Source organism: Lissotriton vulgaris, chromosome 5 (genome assembly GCF_964263255.1).
Source record: "Lissotriton vulgaris chromosome 5, aLisVul1.2, whole genome shotgun sequence".
NCBI lineage: Eukaryota > Metazoa > Chordata > Amphibia > Caudata > Salamandridae > Lissotriton > Lissotriton vulgaris.
In genome coordinates this window covers 979,293,734-979,314,152 of record NC_141693.1, presented here as the reverse complement: position 1 = coordinate 979,314,152, position 20,419 = coordinate 979,293,734, and the positions used below count along the sequence as shown (strand labels likewise).

At 43.1% G+C, this 20,419-nt stretch overlaps 1 protein-coding gene across 1 annotated transcript in view; it reads right to left on the bottom strand.

Annotated features, from left to right (window-relative positions):
• ADAM12 (ADAM metallopeptidase domain 12) overlaps positions 1–20,419 on the bottom strand; it is a 364,066-nt gene that overhangs the window by 307,077 nt on the left and 36,570 nt on the right. The window contains exon 4 of the mRNA XM_086919547.1: positions 16,541–16,618. Within this exon, the coding sequence (XP_086775673.1) occupies positions 16,541–16,618 (78 nt within the window). The remainder of the gene's footprint in view (positions 1–16,540; positions 16,619–20,419) is intronic.

The window sequence follows — 20,419 nt, the reverse complement described above, 5'->3', positions numbered from 1 at the left end:
CTATGATTCTGGCAAGCTCAATTGACTGATCTGTTATATCTGTTTCCTTCAACTTCTGGCGGATCGCCACAGATGCTGCTTCTCCCTTTATATTGGCTAATAATATAGCCGAGACCTGCTTGAAGTCTTTCAGTAATTTCATACCAAGAGTTAAAGCAGGTTCAGGACCGTATTCATTTTGAATCTGTCGTAGCACTTCTGGTATTACCGCCATTGACGGAACACCATGTGTTTTTGTGTAAATGGAAGCAAAGACTGTACCCCAAGTGTCGCAGTCCTCCACTGTTCCCGTTTTACGAGTGTTTTACCAAGACATGACTGTATGTTCTGTGGTGTGATTTTATTAGTGTTCCCCTGATGAGGGGGCAGCTGTGGTACATTAACAGCTGGTTGGACTGTTGCAGTCCGCATTACATATTGGACTAATTGCCTATGTATTTTTATAAGTGTTTTTAACTGTACTAACAGCTCTTCTTTTGACATTTTTTCAATGTCCGGATGTGGTGTGTAGCTGGCTAGAACCGGCCACGTTGCTCCTGGTCTACCTAGTGGACCGAGCCTGGTAAAATGATCATTATGTTTTAGTTCGCCATTAAACCAGAGCAGGTGCTCTTGGAATTTTAGTGGGATTTCAGTCTCCTCGAAAGGAGCGTATTCATCCAGAGGTTTCTCTATTTTGTAATAGTGAAACTCTTTTGTTCTAGCGTTTGCCGCTGGAAAGTTTATCCATGAATAGAATACCTCCGTCTGCCGATATTCGTGTGCCTCTATCACAAAAATTACTGTACCACCTTGTGGTGTCAGTCCGTTTTCTATAAGATTTAAAGTTATAGACTTTCTTAAATGTGCCGGGATGATTATTGCACCCGGTACCGTATCGTCGGGACCCTGCTGAGTCGCATCTGCTGCGGCCCCAGTGGTTCCGTTTTCTAAGTCTGACATTTTATAAATGCAGGTTTTGCAGAGTAGGTCTCCAAGGAGACAAAGATTAGGTGCACAATATTATGGAACACTGTATCCTTCAACGTTGAATAAACCAGAGCTTTACATAGGAATCTCTTCCTACTGAGTTCGGGCGGATTTTAACCTTTCACCCACTCCAGACGTCTATTGGAGTATTTACGGGAGAAAGGGGTCTGTGTGAAAAATGCACGACTGAGTTACTCTAACGTCTTGCGTTAGTTTATCGCCTTACCAAACGGTTGGGCGCCATGTAGTGTAGTTCCTATTTTCCCAATAGGCCCTGCGCATTGGAATAACATAAACAGTAGTATCGACGTAGAAGTGCGGATCTTCCAGGCCTCCACTGACTATGTTAAACTTAATTGGGGTTGTTACCAACTAGCTCAGAGGTCACTGGAAACTTTCTTGACTGTATAGGAAGTGATCAGCTTCCCTGGCACAGACAAGAAGGGATTCAGTTTTCCAACAACCGTGCAACATGACAACTTTGCTCCTCAGATCAAGAGTCAATCTCTAGGGTCGTGTGAAACAATAGACAGTTATTTTACTCAGTCAGTGGTTGTGCAGATTACTTTCACATAATGTAGAGAATAGAGAGACGGGAGTTTGTCAATAAAGGGTAACATTTATTGAACAGTCTTTCTTCTCGTACAAGAGAAATGAATTGCCACAATTGCAAGACTTGTTATTATAAAAAGTACGTACAGTAAGATGAGTATTGCGAAATAATACTGTAAAAGCATTGATATGCTTTAAAATGAATAAAACATATATACATTCATATATACATTAGGCTAAAATACTCAACTGGTGCTTCTAACTACGCCTACCCCAGTGTACCTGACCTAAGCCTAATACTTGGGAGGGGAGTAAGTAAGTAGCATTAAGTTAAGTTGGTTTTGCCAAGGTTTGCTTCAAGAATTCTCTCTAAGGGTTTAGTCAACACCATACCTCTGGAATACAATGATGGAGGTCTGGTATCTCCTTCAGGGGGTCGATGTCCCAGTCACCCGCAAGGGTAGACTAGAAACGCCGGAGCTGGATTTCTCTGCAGGAGAAAAGACAGCGTCTCTCTCAGCGCGTCGAGGAGGAGGAGGAGGAGGAGGGGCAGCGTCCGCGGGCAGCTTGCATCTGCTGGGCTCTTGCAGGGGACAGCTGTTCAGCTCCTAAGTTCACCACACCATCGTTCGCTAGTTAGCAGCGATAGCAGTAGCGATAGCAGCTATGGTATCATCAGCATGACAGCTTCTTCAGCAGCAGCGAGACAGCTGGCAGCATCAGCTTCAGCGAAACAGCAACGAGACAGCAGCGTTTGCTTAAGGCAACATTGGTAATATTTATACCTGAAAGGTGCCTTGTTTGACGTACGTTTTTGGACATAAGACGTCAATAAAGATGTCACTAGGAAGTGATCGTCTATCAGTGCTCATTAGAGTTCTATTACTAATCAAAACACAGCGAGCGGGGATTTCCAGGTTGCTGAGTTTTTATCTTGTTGAAGAACTCGAAGTGCTAATCTAGGAATCTCAGATAGTAACTTCTGCTATGTCATTGCACTAATTGGTTGCAAAGGAAGTGGCAGAGAAAGCTATTCTGAAATGTGGCTCTGTTCGTGTGAGGCCAGAGACGAGTTTCTGAATATTGCACTTGAAAGGTTATGCCAATATAGGGAATAAATGGATTTATAGCCGAATAGGGGCATAAGGTCACAGTATCGATCAGGGTCCTAGATTAGAACGCAACAAGGTCTTGCAGAACATTCAGGATTGCTGCTCCCTCCCTTTTCTATCTTTTCCTCCTCCTTTACCACTATCTCAAGAACGGCTGGCGGAGGATCATCTTCCTTTGCTGAGAGAGGAAGTCACATCTCACCTGGCCGAGGGGGCTATGGAGAGGGTTCTGGTTTGAGAAGTAGGCAGTGATTGCTATTACCGCTACTTTCTGATACCCAAAAATAACAAAGGTCTTCATCTTATTCTAGACCTCTGGACCTTCATTCTCTTCCTCAAAAATGAGAAATTTAAGATGCTCACGTTGGGTCAGGTCTTGTCAGGCCTAGACCAAGGAAACTAGGTGGTAGCGTTGGTCTTGCAGAATGCGTATTTTCAGTCAGTCAGTCATAAAACTTTATTTCGATCGTATATAGGAATGTCTGACATAATATCGACAGACAGAATATCTACATACAAAAATATCGACACAAAAATATCGACAGCAAAAATATCGGAGTTATATCTTCATAAAGGTAAGTACAAAAATATCGGAAATAAAATATCGTAGTACAAAAATATCGAAATTAAAAATATCATTTTTTTAATGTATTAATAATAATGTAAAAATAATTTAAAAATACATATAATTTTACAAATATTAAATTAAAACATTAAAACATATTTAAAAAATAATAACTAATACATATACATTTAAAATAAATTAAAAAGTGTACATCTAAATTAATATATATACTTACTACACATATTGCAACAGTAGTAAAAGCGTTGGATAGCGTAGGGGTTTAAATTACTATTCCCACTCCAGAGGGTGCAACAGTAGGGAAAGCGTTGGATAGCGTAGGGGTAAAAATTACTATTCCTACTCCAGAGGGTGCAACAGTAGGGAAAAGGTTGGATAGCGTAGGGGTAAAAATTACTATTCCCACTCCAGAGGGTGCAACAGTAGGGAAAGCGTTGGATAGCGTAGGGGTAAAAATTACTATTCCCACTCCAGAGGGTGCAACAGTAGGGAAAGCATTGGATAGCGTAGGAGTAAAAAGTACTATTCCTACTCCAGAGGGTGCAACAGTAGGGAAAAGGTTGGATGGCGTAGGGGTAAAAATTACTATTCCCACTCCAGAGGGTGCAACAGTAGGGAAAGTGTTGGATAGCGTAGAGGTTTAAATTACTATTCCCACTCCAGAGGGTGCAACAGTAAGGAAAGCGTTGGATAGCGTAGGGGTAAAAATTACTATTCCCACACCTGAGGGTGCAACAGTAGGGAAAGCGTTGGATAGCGTAGGAGTAAAAAGTACTATTCCTACTCCAGAGGGTGCAACAGTAGGGAAAAGGTTGGATAGAGTAGGGGTAAAAATTACTATTCCCACTCCAGAGGGTGCAACAGTAGGGAAAGCGTTGGATAGCGTAGGGGTAAAAATTACTATTCCCACTCCAGAGGGTGCAATAGTAGGGAAAGCGTTGGATAGCGTGGGGGTTTAAATTACTATTACCACTCCAGAGGGTGCAACAGTAGGGAAAGCGTTGGATAGCGTAGCGGTAAAAATTACGATTCCTACTCCAGAGGGTGCAACAGTAGGGAAAAGGTTGGATAGCGTAGAGGTAAAAATTACTATTCCCACTCCATAGAGTGCAACAATAGGGAAAGCGTTGGATAGCGTAGGGGTAAAATTACTATTCCCACTCCAGAGGGTGCAACAGTAGGGAAAGCATTGGATAGCATGGGGGTAAAAATTACTTCACACACTACTCCCCCTTTAACACACAACACAGTACACATACAAAAAAACACAATTAATATAAATATCAAATAATCAATTATTAACAATTATTTATATTAAATTGATCTAATTTTAATTGAAATAATTAACACATATTAATTATCAATTAATTAACAATAAATACCAATAAGTAAATACAATCTCTTTAATTAATTACATTTTATTATATGACACCCTATTACCCTATAAACACACAACCCACTACACATAAATAAATCATATCATTTAATCACTTAATAATTATGATTTACCAATTAATTATTATTTAATAACAAAAATGTAAATATATTAGCACATCAACTCTAATTAATTTAATTAAATAATTATTATTTAATTACTAATTAATTATTAATTAACTATAAAATAAATTACATATATTAGCACCATAAACTCTAATTATTGTAATTAACTAATTAATATTAATTATTTACCAAAATAATTATTAATTACCAATAACAAATAATTCTATTTATTTGCACATTAACTCTACTTAATGTAATTAACTAATTAATATTAATTAATTACCAATTAATTATTAATTAACAATAAAAAAAATATATTAGCACATTAACTCTAATTAATTTAATTAACTAATTATTAATAATTAATTACCAATTAATTATTATTTAAAAATATTTTTAAAAATTAAATAATTAATTAATTATTATTAAATTACTTCCCACCCTATTCCCCTATAAACCCACAACCCGCTTTGATACTAAAACGCAAAATGTAAACAAAAATTACTTATTTTCAAACATACATTTAATAACATATTTAACAAACATATAAACAACATAATAAAACACAAAACACTAAACATAATTTCGATATCAGTAAATTTTGATATTAGTAACATACATACCATAAAAACGATATTCTGTCTGTCGATATTCTGAATATCGATATTCTATAACATCGAAATTAAAACATCGATATTATTGTATATCGATATTTAAATTTCGATATTTTGTCTCCCTACCACATTTAATAACATATTTAACAAACATATAAACATAATAAAATACAAAACACTAAACATAATTTCGATATTAGTAAATTTCGATATTAGTAACATACATACCATAAAAACGATATTCTGTCTGTCGATATTCTGAACATCGATATTCTATACCATCGAAATTAAAACATCGATATTATTGTATATCGATATTTAAATTTCGATATTTTGTCTCCCTACCGTATATAGATCTTATAAAGTACATAGGACCCAATAAAAATGATACTGGAAAAAGGCATATGCGTATTTTCACATTCCCTTCCTGCCGACCCACAGGCGTTACCTGCGGTTCAAAGTAAGCCACAAGCACTTCCAGTTCACTGTGCTACCCTTTGGCCTTACCAGCGCCCCACAGGTGTTCACCAAAGTGATGGTAGGGGTCGCAGTTCATCTGCCCAGGTTAGGGGTTCCAGTCTTCCCCTACCTTGACGACTGGCTGGTGAAGGCTTCCTCAGCCCAGACTGTTGTTTCGCACCTCCAGCCTACGACAGAGCTCCTGCATTCGCTGGGGTTCACAAAATTGTGCCAAAGTCACACCTGATTCCTTCTCAGATCCTTCTTTTCAGCTGAGCTGTTCTGGATACAGTGCACTTTTGGGCTTGTCCAGGTTATTCAGTTTATAATACCGATGTTTCAGTCTCTTTCCTGGATTTTGTTGAGAATGATTCTGAGGCTGCAGGCACTCATGGCCTCCTGCATCCTGTTGGTAAATCACAACAGGTGGCGCATGCAGGCTCTGGAGTGGGACCTGAAGTGCCAGTGGGTGTAGCATCAAGGGAATCTCACCGATATGGTCTAGTTCTCAGAGGGAACTACAAAAGACCTACTATGGTGGCTAACAACCTGCTAATACGTAACACGTGTATTTGTAAAGCGCACTTTCACCCGTAGGTATCTTGGCGCTGAATAACAGATCTTTATTGTTACCCAACTCAATGGTACTCATTTTATTGACCTCAGATGGAAGAAAGGCTGAGTGGACCCGCTGGGAATTGAACCTTTGGCTATTAGGTCGAACACAGGCCACCTGCAGTGGATGCATTAGTCCACTGAGCCACCAGACCGGCTATTGGGTCAGATGCAGATCCCTTTCCCTTCTCCAACCAGATCTCACAGTATTGACAGATGCGTCACTTTTGGGATAGGGTGGCCATCTGGGAGAGGTGGAGATTAGAGGACTCTGGTCTCCGGGCGGAGTCGGGCTCCTCATCAACTTGTTGGAGCTGTGGGCGATCTGACTAGCACTGTAAGCATTTCTTCTCTCTGTCAATGGGAAGTTGGTGCAAGTGTTCACAGACAACACGACTGCCATGTGGTACCTCACCAAGCAGGGGGGTGTGGGGTCGTGGACCCCTTGTCAAGAGGCCCTCTGCCTCTTGACATCGCTAGAACAGCAGGGCATGACCCTGGTAGTTCAACATCTGGACAGACTCAGCCTTTGATGCCTAGCAGATCATTAATGGGGTCTCCAGTTGGAGGTGGTGCAAGGTCCCTTTCAACAGTGGGGAAAGCTTTGGTTAGATCTGTTTGACTCTGCTGAGTACACGCAATGTCAGCAGTAATGCGTATTGGAGTTCCAAGGCAGCTATCGCTCGTCGTCGCTTTTCGTCGTGAATGGAGCTCAGGCCTCCGGTATGCCCTTCTGTCCATACCACTTCTGCCCAGAGTTCTCAAGAAGATCAAAAACAACTGGGCCCAAGTTATTCTTGTGGCTCCAGACTGGGCACTGAGAGTCCGGTATCCCAAGCTGCTTCGAATGAGCATCAATCCTCCAATCAGGCTCGCTCTTTGGGAGGATCTTCTGTCGCAACAGCAGGGGAGGGTCATCCAACCGAACACGTCAACTCTTCACCAACTTGGTTGAGATTGAGTAACAACAGTGGATAGCTTTCGACCTTCCTCCCAAAGTCTGTAAGGTTATCTTGGCATCCCTCCACCAAGGCGGTATACACCTGCCTTTAGCAAACATGTGTAAAATATTGTACAGAAAGGTCTATTTATTTACCCTCTTTCTGCATCTCTTTGTGATATTCTTCTCTTTATTCTTACCGTTGCCCAGCAGGGCTCTGCTCTAGGCACTCCTAAAGGCATTTTTTCTGCTCTGTCTGCTTTCCTGCGGCTGCCTGACCAACCCTCCTTATTCAAGTCCCCTATTGTGAATAGGTACCTGAGAGGGCTTGTACATATATTTCCCCCTATGCCCTTCATAATGCCCCAGTATGATCTCAACCTAGTTCTTACTTTCCGCTCGTGTTCCCCCCCCCCATTGAGCTACTACATATTTGTCCCCTCTTGTTGCTTACCATCAAAACAGTATTCCTAGTGGCTATTTCATCTGCCAGGAGGGTTAGTGAGCTAGAGGCTTTATCATTCAAGCCTCCGTATCTCATGACATTCCCAGGAAAGGTGGTGCTTCACACCCTACCCTCATTCCTTCCTAAAGTGGTGACCCAATGCCACCTGGGTCAGTCGGTCACACTGCCCACCTTTTTTGCTCCTCCTCATCCCTCGAAGGAAGAGGAGCATCTCCATTGTTTGGACACAAAAGAGCATTGTTTTTCTACCATGACCGCACAAAAAAGTTCTGGCTAGACAACTAACTCTTTGTGGGTCATGTGGGAGATGAAAAATGGTTGGGTAGTGCAGAAACGAAGCATTTCACACGGGGTCATTAATTATATGTATTAAGATCTGCTACACCCTGGTTAAGAAGCAGCCTCCTGAGGGCTTATGAGCCCTTCCCAAAAGGGGGAAGGATGCAACCACGGCTTTGGATCTTGGAGTGCCAGTCCTGGACATCTGCCAGGCTGCAATGTGGGCTTCGTTGCACACGTTTGCTAAACACTACTGCCTAGACAGTCCGGTCCGCAGGGACGGACATTTTGTCCGTTCGGTCCTGTAGTACTTTCTAGTCTAGTAATTTGTCTGCAGCCCTCTGCCACGAAGTATTGCTTGGGTATCTATTCAAAGGTAAGGAATCAGCAGCTAGAAGTCTCCATCAGATAAACAAGTTAATTACCTTCTGTAACACATTATCTGGTAGAGACAATCTAGGCTGCAGATACCTTACAGACCCACACATCCTCCACGCTCTGGGGACTCATTTATAGGGCAAGGATTGCTCCCTTTATAGGGCCCTTGATTTGACACACACTAATCATGGCTCTGCGCTTTCGGCGTGGAAAAAGTGAAAGTATTTGACTTCTGCATGCCTGGGTTGCACCTATTGAGGTGACCGCCACATCACATCTGGTGCCAATGACGCCACGCGTAGCCGATCATAGCCACCCGACGGTGCGCAGGGGTACTGCTCATGCAAATGTTTCTGGTTCTAGTCTGACGCCTGGGAAATTCAAAGGTAAGGAATCTGCAGCTAGATATTTTCTCTACTAGATAATGCTTTACTGAAGGTAAGTAACTTGTTCATTCTGTATTAAATTATGCCCCTCTCTATTGATTAAGATTCAAGTAAAGTGTGGCACAAAATAGATGTTATTGTAGACTGTCTACCCTTGTTTATCATAGAAAAATGGTTGCCAAACATTAATCCCCATGCTTTACAGACATTTTATTTGAAGGCAAGAGAACATTTCTGCACTGAGAATACATTTGACTCAAGTTAAAAGCAGATGGAATGTTGGCTTTATTGGAATTATACTAATATACACTTGACTTTGCAAATTTCTTATTGAGTTATTGAACTAATATGCTTAAAGTGATGTTTAAGCTAGGCTAAACTTTTCTTGATCAACTGGCCAAACATTTGATCTTAGAAACAGTATTAGGCTTTACTGACTTTGTTTAGAACTTTTCCCATTATATACTTGAAGCTGTTCTTATTTTAGTGAAACTACAGTCTACAGTGCATACTTGGATGCATTTTGACATGATCAACCATGACGGTGTAACCTAGTCAGTCCCAGACCAATGAAGCTGATTTTTTTGCTGCTTGATACTCTGCCATCAACTGTAGTAAAACCCAAATTCGTTTTTCTAGATTCAACTTTGACATAAAAGATTAATCTTCTTCCCTGGAAATTGTCATGAAGTGTTCACCTGGAAATGTCACCTTTTTGAGAAAGTTGTGAAGATTATTATGGGAATCCAAGTGTGCCGGTGAACTTTGTTGTATCATGGATGTGTCTCTCGAGGTTGCAGCATAAAAAAGCCTACTCTGTTGACACTTGGTTTCTCCTTGCATATGTACAGAGGTGCTGGTGTCAGTTTGTATTCTCAGCTGCTTGGTATGAAATTGATCATGGGACTTAGGATCAGATGTACTTCTACTTTTTGTAGTCATTTGAAACTGCAAAATGATCCTTTGGAATGTACCAAACACAATTTGTGATTTAGTAATACATTACAGAATCACAATTTAGGTTGTGACTACATACCAAATCTGCATTTGGAAGGTGAGTGTTTAGGGCATACCTTCTAAATGGCCTTTAGGAATGGGCTGTAGTAATATTTTGTGACTAAGATTCAGTCGCAAAAAGGTAATATCTGATAGAGACTTCAGGCTGCAGATTCCTTACTTTAGAATATTACCCAGGAGTCCAATCAGTACCTCTGCGTGCCAGTAGGTGGCATCAATCAGCTCCAAGTCAGCATTGGTGTGATGCCTATGTAAGTGCCACCGCAGTGCGCTGACATAGTTTCTTTTGATACCGTGCCAACAGGGCAGATCCAGAGAAAGCTACCACAATCCACTTTTTAGACTAATGTTTCAACATTTTGTTGACTCTTTTTGAGCATTTTGCTCCCAGTGTGTGAGGGCTGCCCCCTAAAAACAACAGTGGCATTTAAACCCTGTGGCTCCTGTCACAGACACAGGTCTGTGACAGACCCTCACTTGATTTGCCTCTGGTGCATGGAGCCAAACCAAGACGCCAAGGCATGTTCCGACTGCTGCACCATGAATCCAAAGGCAGTTCAGGAGCCTTCCCTGAACTCCTGGTGGCAATCGACTACAGGATGCAATCGCGTGGAAGGTCCCGGGCCCATTCGTGGAGCAATTACCAGCACTCATCACCGTGCTCAAGGTCATTGTGTGTTAAGTCTCACAAAAAAATCAAAAAGATCATAGTCGAAGTACTCTTCGACTTCACCGCTCTGGTCTAAGCCTTTAGGTGAGAAGAGAATGAAGCCACAGTTCTAGGCCCTGCTCCTACACATTAGCCATGGAGCCTAAGTCTAAGCATGCTCCGCACCTCCCAGAATTTTCCAGAGCTGGAGTGACCCCTTGCCAATTTTAGGAGTTTAAGAGCGATAACCTCAGATTTGGGCAGGCCATCCCTTCTGGAGTACCTCCAGGCCCCACAGGTTCAGCGGGTGCCCCTACTGGATTCCAGTCAGCAGGTCCTCCCCCCAGCGCCAGTCGGGCCCCTTTGATCTATTTCTGGATCTGCTCCAGTCACAAAACTACGACATTACCCGGAGCAGCTTTCTGTGATGTCATTCTTGGTGATGCTGATTGGGCCAGAATTCTCACACTGTTTGAGATTTGGTTCTGCAAGGGCTTCCCATTGTCTTGGATGAGGTCTGAGCCTTCCTGACCCAGGCTTTTGCCGATGGCAGGGAGGCAGCAAAGTTCACCATGCTGCAGACTGGCTATAATCAACTCGAAAGACAGTGCAGTTGCATCATCAGTGGCATTCTGATGCCACGCCTAGCTGAGATCTACTGGCTTTCTTATGGACATGCCCTTCGATGGCACCCGCCCCTTTGTCGACAAGGTAGATTCGGCGCTCGAGCACTTTAAGGACAGCAAGGCCACTGCCCGCTCGCTAGGACTTCACGGCCCTGCACCAGCCCCATTCTTTCTTTTTCCCCTTCTGTGGCTATGGAAGGTTACCAACCCCATCCACAAGGCCAGTAGGATTCCCAGTCCATTTGTGTCAGCGGACATGGTTCCCACATGCCCTGTGGGACCCAAGGCCAGTGGTCTACTCAGTCCACCACTCCTTAGCAGCCACAACCTCCAAACCCTTTCAGTTTGCCCTCTCACCAGCAGGATCAAGCACCACCTGCCCCTCTGGCAGTCCATAACTTCAGACATTGGGTGCTCCAAATTGTTCAGCAGGGTTACACCATTCCATTCACCAAAACCCAGCAGCCCATGCCACCATCCCCCAATCGTTTGCTGGAGGACCACCTCTCCCTACTCCGTGGGGAGGTGCAGGCTCTTTTGGCCAAAGGAACCATGGGGAGAGGAGACACTGATATCAGAAGTAGATTGGGGTTGCTACTCCAGCTACTTTCTGCTGCTCAAAAAAGATGGAGGAGTCAGCCCTGTACTCGACCCACCCCCTTCTCAAGAGGAGAAATGCAACATGTTCACAATATCTCAGGTCCTGTCTGCCCTGGACCCTGGAGACTAGATAGTAACATTGGACTTGAAGGACACCTATTTTCACAGTCGTCCTGCATGCCCACAGGCATTATCTGCAGTTCATGGTGAACCCGAGCACTTTCAGTTGACTGTGCTCACTTTTAGCCTTACCAGTGACCCTCAGGTGTTCACAAAGTGATGGCGGTGGTCGCAACTCATCTGTGGTGGTCTGGTTTCCAATCTTCCCCTACCTCGACAACTAGCTGTTGAAGGAAGGCTCGCCCCAGGCAGTCATCTCCCATCTTCAGCGGGCCCCATGCATTCCCTGGGGTTCACTATCAAAGTGCCAAAGTCATACCAGGTGCCATAGACTGGTCTTATAAAATGTTCATAAAACTTTTCTTTTTTTTTTTTTAAATGCTTCCTGCTTTCTTTAAAAAAAAAGAAACATTGCTTTATTTGAAAGCAATCACTTCACATGGTGGTCTGGTGACCCAGCAGGTCACCATCCCTGTGATGCAGCAAATCATAGAGTGGATTGCAGTTTGCTACCTAACTCATTAATATTCATGTGCTCGGTCAAATTGTGACCCAATACGATTCAGTATTTTGTGAACTGACTAATTAGTTCGTAGATCGGTTCACTAAATACCACTCTAACTGCAAAAATACTTGTCACTAATTTGTGACCAATGTTTAGTACGAATGGCCCTTAGAAATTTACTGATCAGTTGCATGAGTAATGAGGGATACATACTGAACTTGTTCACATTCCAAAAGACTGATAGATTCAAACTACCCTCTAAAAGAGCACTAATTCACTTCATTTAACAGTTATGGGTATGTAGGGAGAGGCAATGATGAGGAAGGGTTTGTGAAATGCTAACTAGTTCAACAGCCCCTCAAAATAAAAAAAGCTTTTTTTTTAAAAAAAGAGGTGAATATGGAATTGGACATCAGTCCAAAGTTAATTAATTTTCTAAACATGATTACAATATTAAAACTATATGAGAGAAAGGAAAGTGAATATTAGACAACGAATTGGGAAATACTGTAGGTTGGATGTGGTACGAAGTCCTCGCACTCTGGGTTGACTTTTGCAGAAAGCACCATTTGGGTCACAGTGCTGTAAATATTCAGTTTGGAAACTGAGAACTTTCCGTTTATTTGCCTTGTTTAAGGTTTGTCACCAATCGTATACTATGTTGGCCTTTTAAAAACTGTTCCAACAGTACTCTTGAAAAAGTCCTGCCTTGACCAAAAGAAGAGAAGTCCTGCCTGGAGAGAATTCGCAATTTCTCGATGGAACAACCTGGAGAAACATTTGTTTCCAGTTTTAGGCGGAATGTCTGGGCCTTGGCAACTGCTCCAAAAGTTAAGGATTGCAGCATAAGAACAAATGGGCCCATGTTTTGTCCAGGGAAGTGTGCTTGCTTGGTGCAGCCTCGCTCCCAAAGCAGATGGCACAGAGTAACCAGCATATTACTGGAAAAGCAGCTGAACATTTCTTCATCCAGTCTGTGTGTCTGAGGAGTGAAGATGGCCCTGTTTACTTAGGGAGTTTGAGCTGCTGCAGAGGAAATCTAGGTGCATGTTGCAACTGGACACTTTGCCGTGTACCTCCCAAAATGTTACCCTGTGGGCTAATGCCTAAGAATGCTTTGCCAAAAGTGTTCAAAAGTTGGGAGCACCAAGGAAGAAGATGCATAATGTTTTCTGAAAGTTAGAGGTTAGAAAGTTTTTATCTCTGCAGACCGAACACAGTAACAAAGTTTCCTATCCAAGATGCAACTTCGCCAGTAAAATTTTGGAGGTTTGTCCCACCCACAGTTTTTCACCAGAGTATGAGACTACTGAGGGAAACTCACAAAAAATGTATCCAGCTTTGTACATGTGGAGACCTATTCCGCCACAGCTTCCAGTCTTGTCCCACTGACGGTTTTTAACCTCCAGAAAAATTCTAAGTTTGAAAAATAAAACGTATAGGGCCAGATGTACGACCCTTTCATTTAGCGCATCGCAATTTGCGACACATTGTGAGTCGCAAATTGCGAGGCGCTAAATGAAATGTACAACAGTGTGTTTACACTGTTTTGCGATTCCCAATGGGGTCGCAAATTGCGAGGCTCATTAATATTAATGAGTTTCTTGCAATTTGTTAGCCCATTGTGAATGCCAGCCCTCCCACAGATGGTGGCCTGCTGGGCTCTGCAGACCACCATGTCTGGGAAAGCTTTTTAATAAATCAGCTTTTTTTTTAATGCAGCCCGTTTTCCTTAAAGGAAAACGGAATGCATTAAAAAAAAAAAAACACAATGAAACCTTTTAGTTTAATTTTTTAAGGGCAGGCAGTGGGATCATTGCCTGCCCTTAAAAAAATATTTTTTTATGCATTTGCAAAGAGGAAGGGGTCCCCTGCGGACCCCCTTCCCATTTGCAAATGCTGCATTGCCACCTATTTGAAGTAGGTGGTAATTGCATGTGTTTTGTGACCGCAATTGCAGTAGTAAAACTTTAGTATATTGTTTTGAGACTCGTTATTTGGAAGGGAGTTGCAAAACATATGTAGCGAGTCGCCAAAAAATGGTGATTCGCTTAATAGGCTATGTACATGGCCCAATATGTTTTTGCATGCGCAAACGGGTTAGCAAACCCGTTTGCGCATGCAAAAACGGGTCGTACATATGGCCCTTAATTTCCACTCTACCACAATGCATACCTAGATGCAGTTTCTCCCTAACATTTGTATGAGCAACTTGTATCTTGCTGCATTCCATTGATGCTTTATCAGCAGACAAATCCTCCAGTACGATCTTTAAGGTAATTAAGGATATCTCGGAACCACCCCACCAATAATCTATGATTCCCTCCCAAGATTTCTGTGACAACACAGCAATCTATTTTCAGGAAAAAGTCCTGAAGATCTTCCATGAGTTTGTTCCTTCTATAGGCAACAAGTCTGTTAGTAAGGAAACCACGGAGGACAGTGTTGAACTGAGCATGGAGAAACTCCTTCAGGTCACCAACAAGAACGTTCTGTCTTCCTTCCTTTTTACCAATTTCTATTCAACAAACTAAAGATCTTCTTCTTGGTCTTAAATGCGGAGCACCTTCCGACCCTTGCATGGCCTCCACACTTAAACTGGCGCCGGATCTAGTAGCTAATTTTCTGTGTGCTGTATTCAATGGAATACTATTGTCTAGTTGCTACACAGCTATCTGGAAGGAAGCAATTGTTCTTCTGCTCCTTTTAAAAACCCAATGCTGACCCCTTGGAGCTAAAGAATTTCCGTCCTATCTCCCTTCTTCCCGCACGGCAAAAATCCTGGAGAAATTCATTAATACTGAATTGATAAAATACATTGACTCACAGGAAATTTTAGATCAACTCCCAGAATGGATTCTGGCTGGTCACAGCACCGAATCTGCCCGTATTGCAGCTACTGACTGCATTCGGCTGCAAGTCGATCAAGGGGGCTTGGCAGTGTTGATTCTGCTTGACATATCTGCAGCCTTCGACACAGTTTCCCCAGCGCGCATGGTCCAACACCTGCGGGACGTGGCGGTCACAGGAAAAGCCCTGCAGCTTCTCCATTCCCTTATAACAGGCAAAATATACACAGTCAGCTGTGGAGGACTCAGAGCGAAAGCTTTCGCCCTCCCATGCGGAGTTCCTCAGGGCTCTTCGCTCAGCCCCACTCTTTTTAATCTTTATGTGACCCCTCTGGCCGAGCTGGTGAGATTCTACAGATTACAGGTGCTCTCCAACGCGGACAACCCCCAAATTATTGTTTCCATCACCAACGACCTGCATTTAGTCACAGAGAAGTTAAATCTATGCAAGTCAAAGATCAATTTGGGCAATTCTTTAAAGACTAATACAGACAAGACCGAGGTACTACTTTTTGGACCACAGAACTCCATCTGGTCTATTGCCTGGTGGCCTTCAGAATGCAAGCCTTTTCCAGCCCCAGTAAAAACAGCTAAAAACCTGGGGGTTATTTTTGATTTGGACCTCACCTTTGATGCCCAAGTCAGTCGCACAGCAGGTACATGTTTCTATATTTTAAGGACTCTCAGAAAGGTGCTTCCACTCATTCCCTCAGAACTGTAGTGTAATACATCCCTAGAAGCTCTTTATTTGAGGGAAGGGGGGGAAACCTATATTTTTTGCTCAAGTCGGCGGATCAGCATAGACATTTCGAAGCTGTTAGTCTACACAGATTGAATTTCAAATAGTAAGAGAGCATAAACCTACCAGAATAAGCACCAAGCGGGCTGACAGAGTTAAATGTTTGCTGCTGACATCTTTGTGATCAACAGGACGCGTGTTAGAATTCCAGTAATGCTAACTTGGCCTTTCATCTTTCAGAGGTTAATACATTAAGTATAATTAGAATAGTCCATAGTATCATTTGTTATTTAAATATCTTAGAAACTGCAACACATATATAAGTCCTACAAAAAGTATCACCTACCTCCTTATGGGTGTCCAATTAGGTGGAAGCTGTTCAGGAACAGGTCAATTATAACCTGTTAACATGTTGACAGGCAGAATCACATTGAGAAATTTGGTAGTAGAATACAAATGCCACTGCAGATGTGTATCTTTATGAGGTCATATGAGGAATCAAGGATGTTAGTACTGCTAGCATTCGACTTGTTACGATGAAAAAAAGAGTAGGAAATAAGTATCATAAATCATAATGCTTACTCCATGACGGTGGCATTTCGGCGCACATTCATGAACACCAAATATACTTGTATTTTGGCACTGACGATTGAGACATATCTGAAAAATAGAAATATAGAATATGGTTAGATTCACTGCAATTATTGCAGAAAATAGAAATTAGATAAACAATTGTAAATCAGTGTTACCCAACTCAGAAAATGATGTAACCATGTGTTAACAATAATTAACATATAATTTGCATTCAAATTTCTACAACCACACACATTAAGCAACTTACCTACTTTAACACTATATATTTTTAAAGGGCGGAATGTAGTAGTCTCATTAAAGTAAACCTTGCACCCGACTAGATTAGCAAAATAGATAGAGTTATTGTTTAAGGGAATAACAGTGTCATCACATTGAGAAATCCATATGTGGGGAAGGCAATGCTCCCTGCTTGGTATAAAGTGGCGTGCTGCTGCCCGAGTGCTCAACTGCAGGTATGTGGTATTCTGGTTTGGGATTTCTTCACGTTAATGTGGTGTGTTTGCAGAAGCCTGGGGTGGAGGCCCACTTGCTTCTACTTCAGTGTGCTAACTAATGCTAATATCGCAAGTCTAAATTGTCTGTTTTCCTGCATGGTATGGTACATTCATTGCGCGCATGTGTGACCCAGACTAATGAAGGCCTGTGGGTTCCATTTTGGAAGTACCAGACCTGTTTCTATGATGAAGATTGAGGTGTGGATGTTTTCCTAGACAATGGAAGTGTATTGCTAACATTCCTGAAACTGGAAGGAGGAGATAAGGGTCCTTTTTACTTACACCTTTTGCTGAGAGGAGCTTCTGACTAGCTTTCTTCCAGCACTGACATTTGGTAGATGGTGGGTTTAGAAATGGGGGTCTCTAGATGGCCGATGTAGGTACCTTGGTCCAAGTACGGACCCTTTTTCCTAGTCAGGGTAAGGGGGATACACTTCTAAAATAATCCCTGCTCTCCCCCTTGGTAGCTTGGCACGAGCAGACATGCTTATCTCAGAGGCAGTGTGTAAGGCATTTGTGCATGCATACAGTAAGACAGTGAAAACACCACAAATGGACCCCACACCAGTTTAGAAAAATAAGGAAAACTTTATCTAAACCAACAAGACCAAAAACGACATAAAAATCTAACATACAATACTATAGAAATAGTTACTATGCAAAATAACCTTTAATTGCAGGAATAATGGGAAAACACAGTTCCTCCGACTCTGTAGCTCCGCCCTGGGCTACCTCGATAATGAACAAGACAGACTCTAACAATTCCAGCCAACCGCAAAAAGTATGGGTCAGCTAAAGCGTCAGCAGACTCGGAGACAGTACCTTTCTTGTTGAGTCCAACGCGCCGATGCGAGTCGGTCGGGGCAACCGTCGCAGTTGCGATGTGAGATGGACGCTTTGCAGCGTGTGGTGTCCTCACTCCTCGGTGCAGGCAGCGGCTGTTTGATGGAGTTGGTGAGACCAAGACTTGGATTGCACGGTGAGATGGTGCTCGATAAGGTGCTGGCAGGTCACGGTGCGGCGACGAAGCCGATTGATGTTTGTGTCAGGCAGCGACGGAGTTGGTGACGTCTTTGCAACGTGTAGCGAAGTGGTGCAGAGTGTGGTGCCCACAGGATGCGGTGCAAGCAGCAGCTCATTGATGGTGTCTGTGAGACCAGGGTTGTGTTGTGAAGCGAGTCGGTGCTCTTTGCAGTGCCTTCAGGACACGGAGTCTGTAACGGACTCGGTGACGGAGTTGGCTGCTCTTTTCTTCTGCTGCGACTGGAACCAGCGGAACCAGAGAAGGTGCCCAGAAGGATGGTGAGGTCTTTGCTGTTGCTGAGACCTCTTGAACTGGGGGCAACCTCTACTTCAAGCTCTTGGAGATACTTTATCAAGCAGGATGCACACACAGTTCCTCTCCTTGGCAGAACAGCCACTGCAGGACAACCCCAGACTGCACACAGCAATGGTGTAGTACTCCTCCTCCAGTTTTTCCAGCTCTTCTCCGTTAGCAGAGGTTCCTCTTGAAGTCCAAAAGGGATATAAAGTTCTGGGGCCCAATATTTGTTCCTCAAAATCCTTTGTTTGGTGGCAGAGAAGCCTGAGCTCAGTCAAAACCAGTTCTGTCCTTTCTGGTGCAGCTTCCTGGCAGGAGGTGGAGACAGCATTGTGGAAGGCAGACCTGGCCCATTCAGGTCAAAGGAAATCTCCACCCACTATTCTAAATGCAGACCTGGTCTATTCAGCCCAACCCTGACTCATCCAGACCTTCTGGAGCCACTGCACATCCCCAGCCCCTGTCACTTCAAAGCCAGACAGTCAATAAATACACATCCTACCAGAGGCAAACTGGATTGCTAAAAAAAAAGTGGTATTTTCAAACACAGAATGTAAAAATCACCGTCACTGAAAGATGCATTTTAACATTCTGAGTTCATTCTGAGGCATAAAATAACTTTATTTTCCTACCTTATTCCCAGGGGTAGTTATGTTTATAAGATGTTATAAGCAAACTCCCATTCTATCCTATTAGAACAGGTCTCCTTGCAATAGTGAAAAACGAAATTGGCGGTATGTTTACTATTAGGACATGCCATACACACATTTCACATGCACTGCACCCGGGCCACAGGGGTACCTTGGGCCCACCTCAGGGGTGACTAACATGTAAGAAAAGGAAAAGGGTAGGGCCTGGCAAGTGGGTGCACTTTCCAAGTCAGCATGACAGTACTATACTGCACACAGATACTGCAGTGGCAGATCGGAGTCACATTTACAGGCAGCTTGTGTGGGTGGCACAATCAGTGCTGCAGGCCCACTAGCAGCATTTGATTTACAGGTCCTGAGCAAACACACTGCACTGCACTGCACTAGAGCCTGACTAGTAAATCAAATATGCCAATCATAGAACCACTAATTCATTGCAATAATTTACAAAGGGAGGACTTGCACTTTGGCATTGAACAACAGTGGCAAAGTGCCCAAACCATCTAGACCAGTGAAAACAAAGTCCAACACACAGCAAAAATACAGGAGCCAAATGCAAAAATACAGAGGAAACCCACGCCAATGGTGCCTGGTCTAACAGTGGGGGTGAAGAGTGGGACTGCAGTCTCTCTTGGTAAGGTAAAAGGAACCCTTTTAGGTGAGGGCAGCCTTTTATCTCTTCCCTGGCTATTGCTCACTGGAGTTTTTAATAGCCAGGCAAAGAAGACAGCAAACACCTCTTTGTGCCTGTGTTGTGGGTGCCCCCGGTTAGAGACTACACTGCTGTGAGGAACATCACTCTGCACAAGGGCTGTATCTGAACGAACAGCTTGGAAATGCCACTTGAAAGAAGAACCATCTCAAACAAGTTGTAAAAGTACAGACAATGAATCCACATTTCCTGTCTGCTTTACCTTATAAAAGTGGTAGCCGCTGTCTCACTTATTATTCCAGTTCCAAGTACTCTTTGACCAAGGAAGGTAGGGCACCACAGAATACCCAGAGTCCTTCTATGCATCCAGAGCTGGTGTCTGCCTGACAGCCAGCTTTGCAGACGTGAGGGGAGCATCACCTGAAATCTTGCCAACCAGGCAGGAAGTGTGACTGTCCAGAGTATGCCAGAAGCTGCTTGACCCCCAATGATGTGTTGGTCTGCTAGAAGAAGGAAGACTTTGGAGAGCGATCTGCGTCCTCTGAGGCATATGGCATGTCTCTCCATTCAAACAGTTCCATGTGTATGAAAGGATCATTCTAAAGTAGACTGTGCTGCTGCAACTAGGAACTGTGCCCAAAATGACTGTGCCACTGAAAATGCAACTGTACTGCCACCAATAAACTGTGCTTGAGGCGTACTATGCTGCTCCTACTGTTCGCAAGGTTATCTGCTACTGCAGCCGAAAAC